General features: G+C 42.4%; 1 protein-coding gene across 1 annotated transcript; it reads left to right on the plus strand.

The window, feature by feature from the left end:
• Nucleotides 1-4,819: 4,819 nt before the first annotated feature.
• Nucleotides 4,820-9,464, plus strand: ccnh (cyclin H; the record flags this gene model as incomplete). Its single annotated transcript, XM_079751817.1, is given in 10 exon segments — nucleotides 4,820-4,835; nucleotides 4,838-4,995; nucleotides 5,097-5,207; nucleotides 5,310-5,383; nucleotides 5,644-5,857; nucleotides 6,068-6,231; nucleotides 6,470-6,540; nucleotides 6,642-6,747; nucleotides 9,127-9,193; nucleotides 9,327-9,464. Coding segments are annotated over 10 exon segments (1,002 nt in total). The 3' UTR covers nucleotides 9,348-9,464.
• Nucleotides 9,465-9,473: the final 9 nt, after the last annotated feature.

The raw sequence follows: 9,473 nt of genomic DNA on the forward strand, positions 1-9,473 counted from the left end.
ATGGATATGAATATATATACATATAATTCCTTACCTGTCAAGTAATACAACTATTCATTTGCATGATCTAATGCCAAATATTCATCCAAATATCAACACACAAACACACACACACAATCCCAAGTTTTTTACAATAGCAAGAGAAAGGACCCTTGGTTAAGAAGCCATTTATTTTCAACCATAGGCAGATACAGTATGCATCCACTAACTTAGAAGTAGTAGAAGTAGTGCATAAGGGCATTTAGCAGAACTCGTCATGGTTGTGTCCTGTGAAAGATACGATGCATACTCTATGGCCCACTACATATTGCTCTCTGAATGTAGATCAAGGTGGCATTTAATTGCAGAGTACAGACACACACACACACACACACACACACACACACACACACACACACACACACACACACACACACACACACACACACACACACACACAGACACACACTAACATTGATCAAACCCATTGTACTCCGGCCAACGAATCCCAGCACGTCTGTGTTGTTTGTGATTGGATTGAAGCGTCTTCATGGTAAAATGTAAAAATCTGTCATCTAATTTGACTTGATTCTAACTAGTATTGCTGGGGAAGTTCCATGCATATAGGGAAGCAAGGACAGTGAGATTTGTAGCAGAGAGATCACGCCATTTCTGCTCTCCCTTAAGCTATAGCTTTGATTGAATCCAGAATTGAGTTGAAATGTCACAAATCCTGCCAATATGTTGGAAATGAAAAGCTTGCCTTGGGGTTTAAAGGTTCCCATTAAGAAAGCGCCTAACCCATTCTGTGAATTCTTGTGTGTGTGTGTGTGTGTGTGTGTGTGTGTGTGTGTGTGTGTGTGTGTGTGTGTGTGTGTGTGTGTGTGTGTGTGTGTGTGTGTGTGTGTGTGCGTGTGTGTGTGCGTGTGTGTGTGTGTGTGTGTGTGTGTAAAAATATAACTTGGTTCTGGGCCTCTGTGCACCAAACAAGCATCTCAAATGTTCTGAAATTCCCAAATATTCTCAAGTCTGGAGGACCCCAGGTAAGGTCCGAGACAATGACCAAAGCTAAAGGGAAATAGCACTGAAGTCATAACCAAGACTAATGCAATTCTAAACCTGCTTGAATCCTATGAGAATCCATGGGTAAATCGAGCAGCAATGAGTTGCAAACTGATTTGCCAGCAAGAAATATAGAAATAGGTGAGAAATGATGCAGCAACGACAGAGTGCACATCACAATCAATATGCTCTCTGCGTTGGCCATAAACTTGTGGCCAATAACCTCAAAGGAAAACATACAAGGTATTAGTGCAACTCTGATTCTGCTCTACCTTGTATGTTGTGCCAATCTTACATCAACAACTATATTACTCCCGTACCTTTTCATGTCAATATTGCATTTCTTTGCTTTGGGAAAAAAACAATGCACTGAGAAGAAAAATATTAAGTCAAGCATCTTCCTTTTTGCACCAAATTATGCTTGCCAAGCTGTAATAAATATTTGGGGCAAACGAATGAAGGGATTTGATTCTGCCATCTTTTTAACCCCCTTCTCTTCCACCATATTTCCAGGGAAGAGGGACAAAAAAAGGGATGTCCATCCCTGGTGCTGGCCTGTTTAATATTCACAGCACGCAAAGTGGGTCTGTGTTCCTCATTTAGATCCATACTGTACAGCTGGGGAGCTGTCGGCCGCACCACGGCAGTATGCAAATGAACGTGGATTTGAATGGAGATGGTGGTAGACACAAAGCTCAATTAGAGTGGTGGTGGTGGTGGGAGGGAGGCGGGAGGGGTCTGAGTGTCTGGAGGGGAGGGGGATGGGGGGCCTTGACTGCTTAATGCCAGCAAAAAAAATACATAGGCTATACACAATGTTCAGAGACATTCAAACACAAAAGGGGGGCTTACGTCCCTGGTAAATGCATATAAACGGCCATAATCACATGCGCATGCAACGTGCATTTCCTTTACACGTCCGACGCTTTCCACTGGCAGTAAAGGCGGTTGACATGTCAACTGCCCGACATCGAACACACTCACAGAAAACATTTACAATAGTATGTGAGCCCTGACAGTACGGCCGTAATGCTAGCGTTAGGGCGCGGGGTTGGCCAGACGCCCCCCCCCCCCCCCCCCCCTGCACTCCTGTCCTTGGTAGGAGCGCACTCACATCAGTCCTGCCATCCCCCTTGTAACCATGGCAACCAGTGTGCAAATGGGGCCGGGCATTTACATGGGGGAAGAAGGGCAGGGTAATTAATATTCACATGGTGGGTGAATTCAGGATTTCATTTTGTTGGCTGCTGTGGTTTTTGTGAAGTCAACACATGGTGGTGGACGAGGGAGAACACATCGTTACAATCACTGACAGGTGTACTGTAAGAGTGATGACAAAATAACCGGTAACATGAATTATCTGAGCTCACTGGACAGTGGAAATAAATTAAAAGGGGGAGATGTGCACCGGTTGGAAACAATCATATTGAATGTGATCATTGTCTTCCTCATGTTCGGTTTAACATCTTTTCACACAAGCCAAATACAGCACATTTGACAAATCACACAAGCAAGTCATACTATGCAATCGTTTGTCATTTCCCGCAAATGCTTTCATATGTGACTGCAATATACAGACTCTGGTGCTGAAGAAAATAAACCGCAGGGTGGTCTAGATTTTTGGGGATAAACCTAACTTGTTTAGGGAGACATGCATCAGACTGATGGGAAGATGGCGCAAAGTTTGATTTCCCGGAACATACCGTGTGTCAGAATGCATAGGCGCACCCTTTAGTCACAGCAGCACAGACGCAGAGCCTGACATTATCCCCAGCAGGAAAAAACTGTATATCCACTATACAATATCTTTCTCTTGTCATCCCTCTCTCTCTCTCTCTCTCTCTCTCTCTCTCTCTCTCTCTCTCTCTCTCTCTCTCTCTCTCTCTCTCTCTCTCTCTCTCTCTCTCTCTCTCTCTCTCTGTCTCTCTCTCTACAATCCTTTTTATCACTTTACCAGTCTATAGTCTTATCTATCTTCTAGAATTATGATTTGCGTCACTTTTTTGCAGCCGTTATGCGTTTGTGGATATTTGAAATTAAATCTTGAAATCAAATGTTTGCAATATATATATATATTTTTTTAAATATATATTATTAGTTTTAACAAAAAAGTCTAATTATTAGAGGCGTCATGCTGACTTGTTTCCCTGCATCACAACTCAATGTAAAGAAAAAAACACCACCCAGCTTACTGCGGCGTCATAAGAAAAAGAGTAGAAGAAAGGTTTTTTGTCAAATTGACAAGGCAAGCACACATGCACGCTTTATGGCACGCACGGCACTGCCCATGCCCTCGTGAGCGCGCACACACGGGCGTACATACAGTAAACGTTGCATTGGTCTCATCAATAATGCATTGGCACTTCATGTTTATGCAAGTTACAGGGCAAGACGAAGCGATGGATACCGAAGCCGCTCACACATGCAGCGACCCAGCGCATCACAGAAATCACAGTCAAAACGTACACGATGAAATATTGTCCGATTTACCGAAAGAGATTAAGATAAAAGTATTCAGCACATACCTGTTAAATCATTATTTCTTTGATGCGGGTGTATGCAGGGCTTGAATGTTTCATGATAACACCGCACTATGAAATAAAACTGTAGCTGTGGTGATATGCAAATTAACAGCTCCCACCAAATACACGGGCATTTATTATTCATAAATTACTCATGTTTATGTAAATTAGGTCATACGGAAAACCTGGCGGGGATGGGATGCTCTGTCTAAACATACAGTGTGATTCAATTCCGGTTAGTTTATTCAATCTAACAGCAAAAGGCTAGTGTTTTTGCAGAATAAGCAGTTGACTAAAGTAGAGCTTGCCTAAAATAAAAGGATGTTTTTTTAAGTGGCACTGCTGAAGATAAACAACACGTTAAAACATGGTTGTTTAATCTTTGTATTTTAAGAAGGGTTATGACTTGGAAGGCTCACAGAAGGCCTAAAAAGCACAAATGTATATATATATTTTTGTCACGTCTTTAGTGTTGCCAAATGACGTCTCAGATAATTGAAAGGCTGGTACGCTCTTTCCTAAATTATCAATAATTATGTATGTTTATACCTTTTATTTTTATTTTATTTTTGTAGATTTTCATGTAGACCTAGGCCATATATGCTTATATAATGCCATAGTCCTACCTATTTATCTTGTTAATAATCAAAAAATGTTTTTTTAACAATAACAATCTTATTTATATACTGATGTATTTATTCAGTAATTTTATTTCCTCCGTCCAAGCACCATTTAGATAAAAGCCAGCCACACTGTAACCCTGTGGGCCAGCGGATCATAGCAAACGAAACGGGGGGGTGGGGGGGGGGGGGGGGGGGACTAGGCTTTCATAAGGCCTAACTGTTAATAAACGACAGGATGGAACGACCGCACGTCTCAGAGAGAACTTTGTCTTTTATGTTGAAAATTCAAAATAGTTTTTTTTATGTCACCTGATTATCTTATGCGCAGTTTGGCACGCCATTTGAATACATCCATGCACATGGAACAGCTTACTAATGATAGTAGTAACATTTGAATATAATGAATATAGTCGAATTAAATATTATATAATATAAGCTATACTATTGTTATATGTGGCACTACTTTGAAAAAAAGATTTCTTATCACCCAAATCAACAATAATCAGCAGTTCATTGGATTTCTTTTGCGCGCTCTCTATCAGAAGCTACGGTAAATTCAACGTCATAACCAAGCGACGAGGCGACATGTTTGAGTTAGTGGTGAGGCTGTTGTGTTGTGATGTTTGAAACTATATGACTACAAGTAATTGCTAAGTACGTTTTTTTTGTTTAACATTTTCCAGGTACTCAATATGTATCATAATAGCTCACACAAAACGTTTTGGATTTTTGACAATGAAGACGCTTTGGAGAAATTAAGATGCGAGGCGAACACGAAATGCATTAACAAGATGTCAGCGAGAGGGAAGGTAAGCCCCCCCACCCCCCTACGTACGAACTGAACACCATCCTTTACGCTGTATCTGCTAACTATTCTTTGACCATAACAGTAATATGTCATTACCTTAAGGAGTCCATGTTGTTGGGGCGGTACGAGGAACAGGTGTTGTTCAGATACTATGAGAAGAGACTTCTAGACTTTTGCAATGCGTTCAAGCCTACGATGCCAAAGGCCGTTGTGGTACGTTCATCATTATACCATATTGATGTAAAACAGATTGTTGTTACAGAACATCATTGTATTTAGACACTTCAAATAGAGACGCTGCACATGTCTCTACAGGGCACAGCCATCATGTTCTTCAGAAGGTTCTACCTTAACAACTCCCTAATGGAATACCACCCCAGGATTATCATGTGAGTTAGGATTATTAGATGTTAAACTATTCCTTTAAAAAGTGTTTAATTCCTTGCCATTGTTTTCTTTTAACATCTAATCGAGACTCTGTACATTGTTTAACATTTGATTAACTGTAGTGGCCCTTTGTGGAAGGGTATGGCGATCTTGTCGAAATCTTTAACTCAAAACATGGGAATTGGCCTAGCTGCAGTGAAATGCATGAAATATCTTCCAATCTTCAATTAAAATGATGGATCTCCCTCTCTCGCTCTCCCAGGCTGACCTGTGCTTACTTGTCCTGTAAAGTGGATGAGTTCAACGTCTCCAGCACTCAGTTTGTAGGCAACTTGCTGCAGGAGACCCCTGCCGGCCAGGAGAGGGTGCTGGAGCAGATCCTGGAGTTCGAGCTCCTGCTCATCCAACAGCTCAACTTTCACCTGGTGGTCCACACTCCGTACAGGCCAATGGAGGGGCTGCTGATAGACATCAAGGTGGGGTGGATCCCTGGGAGAAGCTTGTTTCCCCCCACTCCCAGCACTATCATAGTATAGTGTTATCTTTGGCTAGGAAATTTATCTAAATCTATTCATGTTGTGGTTGATATTCTCCACCCCATCACAGCGATGTCAGTCTATTAGGTGGAGGTTTTTTATATTATCTCCTCAGTGGATAACATGCACATGACCCCTGTCTGTGAACAGACCCGGTACCCCCCGCTGGAGAACCCCGAGTCGCTGAGGAAAAGTGCAGATGACTTCCTGACCAGAGCCACCACGACGGACGCTGGGCTGCTTTTCGCCCCGTCTCAGATCGCCCTGATTGCCATCCTGAACAGCGCCTCGCGGGCAGGCCTCAACATGGACAGGTGGGTCATCCCCCCGGACCACATAGCATGTGCCTGATTGTCTAGGTTTACATTGTGATGGATTGGTTTGATTTTTTTTTCCAACTCTTTCCAGCAGGTTATCTTACAAACTGTACAATAAGCAGTTTTTGCATACAAAGTTACTTTTTAAGGTGCATGTGACTGCTACACATTAGTAAATGTAGGGTAAAGGTATAAAACATGGAGATAATGAGCTGCATTATATTTTCGATCCCAGTTACCTGACCGAATGCATGGGGATGAAGGACAACAGAGAGTATATCGTCAAACTTAATGAATCAATGAGACGTGAGTAAACTTCAGAAACACTTTCCACCACAAGATGGCACTAGCGTACAGTTTCTGTCCAAACTACGCATTGTTTAAGGGCATGTCTTGTTTTAATCCAGGGATGAAGAAGCTTATAAAGGATTATGAACTTCCCAAGGCAGAAGAAGTTAGTGCCTACAAAGAGAAGCTGGAGAGGGTCCACTTGGAGTTTAACACATCAACAAAGTAAGTGGGCAGTTTATATGATATATCAAGGATTAAAAAGACCATGCAAATTAAGTAGCATTGCACATAAAGCAGCATTTTGTAGTTCTGATTTCAGATTTCAAAAACGTTTATATCAATCAGGCATTATTCACAGGCCATAAAAAAGTATACACAGTTGCAAGATGTTAGTAAAAGGAGATAAAAGCACAACAATTCACAGGGTTCTACGTACTAACATTTTTTATTCAGCCAGGTTGTATCTAAGATGCAAAAGATTGAGGTTCGGTATCAGGTAGAAAAATAAAAAAAGGAACACATCATTGGCTAATATGAAATACAATAAGGAAATACAACAGCACATCGCACACCCCCTACCCTACAACAACCAAGACTTTGCTGCTTATCGCGGGGTACTGGGAGGAGGAGACTTTGACTTAGGCTCAATCTCCCCGTCGCCCCCTCCCGCGGTCGTCCTCCTTAACACCCGGTCGAGGTCTGTGGTAGCGTTAGTGCATCAACGGTAAACAGTTTGGTAAACTCTTGAGTTCTGGCAGGCACAGATTCAAAGGGATTACTAGCTGTGAGGGACGGATCCCTGGCGGCAGTCATAACAGTTGCGTACAGTCACAGGTTTCAGCGCAGGGAATTCCTGCACGCATTAACCATTGTGTTATGGATGTGACTGTAAACACATGAAAGCAGTTCTGTTTTTTCTCCGATCTTAACGGAAGCTTTTAGTGAAGTTTCTAAAGAGCAGCATATATGTAGGCCCATACACTTTTAACAAATCTTCATCTATGGTTATTAATCACATGCACAGGACAGCTTAGATATCCTCTACACACATCATTTGTTAGCACGTCATACAACTCCGCTATGGTTCAACCCATTTCCGCTACCTTAATACAAACCCCCTCAGCACAAGCCTATGTGGATAATACTAACAAGCAAAAAGCGGCGTATAAAATGATGTTGGGTTCCGGCTTAGCATATTCCCCCCGACACATGGACGAATGGTGGAGCCGCACATGAACAAATACTTGAAGAGCTTGTGTGGTGAAGTCCCGCGGAGGAGGGTTAGAGGTTGCTGTGCAGAAAGGTTAAGGGAGTTAAGGCTTGTTTTGTTGTTTGTCAGAGAGAGGTTCTAAGTTAGAATTCCCTGATGATGGCAGACAGTGCTACTTTTTAATGCTTTGGATCACCTCTCTGTCCCGACTCGGTTTCCTCGTCAAAGTGTTTGTTTAGGGAGAGGCATAGAAAAAAAAGAAAAGTGAATGAGTCCCAAACCATGGTTTTCCAGGTCACCTACATACTTGCCTTCTGTGTCGTACTGCATGGTTAAGGTAAAATAACGGCGGTGTCCATGTAGCCGAAGGTAAAATAAAGAAGCGGGAGATATAAACTGTTCAGGAGAACTTCTGGGGAGGCCTCTACAGTGAATGATTCAAAATGTATCTCAGGTCCATCTTCAGAGATCCAAATCTCCTTTCAGAAGCTTCACAGTAGTCCCCCCCCCCCCCCCCCCCCCCCCCCCCATACACAAACACGAAAGTATCTGAAGTAAACTTGTCTCGGACAGGCTTTGGAAGGTTTTCAAAATTTGCAGGCGTCATCCCCAGAGAAAGTGAGTTCCTGCAGCAGTGTTGCATTTAAAACGGCCAATAAGGGCTTTGCACATGGCTACGCAGCTACATGCTTAGCAAAATCATATTCAGTTTAGATCTTCTGTCCCTTCACACCGAACCAGAATGTGTAGCTGACTGGCCAGTCGTTCCGAGCATTGTCTTTGTCTCTCCCTCTCTGGTGGCACTTGCTAATTCACATTACCTGGATGGCAGCGGCCAGTGACATAATGGTACACTCCGTCCTGCAAGATAGTAAGCGGACATGTTTGAAAAGCATTTGGAGAGCTGTTCAATTGAAAATAAGATAATATTACAGTTCAGGATTAACTTGGCTTAACCCATTTGTGCCGGCTGCTGCGCGGCGCAACATTGTATCTAGTAGATACAATGTTGCGCCGCGCAGCAGCTGGCACAAATGGGTTAACAGACTAAAAAGAACTACAAAATGACTTAGTAGTTTTAAGTTCTAACAATTGTCTCATGGAACTACAACTACCATGATATGATGGTCATGAGGACGTAGATGGGGACGTACTGTACCTAAGTGACCACATGACAATGGGCTTGAAGGTATGGGGGGGGGGGGAGGTGGGATTGATGCAAGGAGACGGTAGATGTCGGTTTAGAGTTCGTAAAAACGACAGCCTGCCAAGACAACCTTGATTCACAGCCATCACTGAGTACAGTACAAAACGTTATTTCATTTTTTCTGACCTTACCCACTGATTTATAGTAACCAGTATGCCGTCTCTTGCTTTCTCTGATACTGCAGCAAGAGAAAACGAGGCTACGAGGAGGATGGCCATGTCGCAAAAATACAGTGTCGTACTGAAGACGAGGTAAGCCACCGGTCGCTTAACGAGACCATCTGCCACAGGGTTTTCCTCTGGCAGAAATGCTTTACGATAGTACACAAGTGTCTATAAATCAGAGGTAATGGCAATTATAACAAACGTTTTTTTTTACTTTTAGGAATGGACCGATGAAGACTGATTTTTAAGCCAAATCATGTGTAATTTAAGGAGATCCGTTTGCCACAGATTCTTTTAATTATTGCCATACCCTCCCAGTTTCTCCTTGAGTTTTGTAAAATAATAAAAATATTTTTTATTAGCGTCT

This window comes from Pollachius pollachius (genome assembly GCF_949987615.1).
Source record: "Pollachius pollachius genome assembly, chromosome: 1".
NCBI lineage: Eukaryota > Metazoa > Chordata > Actinopteri > Gadiformes > Gadidae > Pollachius > Pollachius pollachius.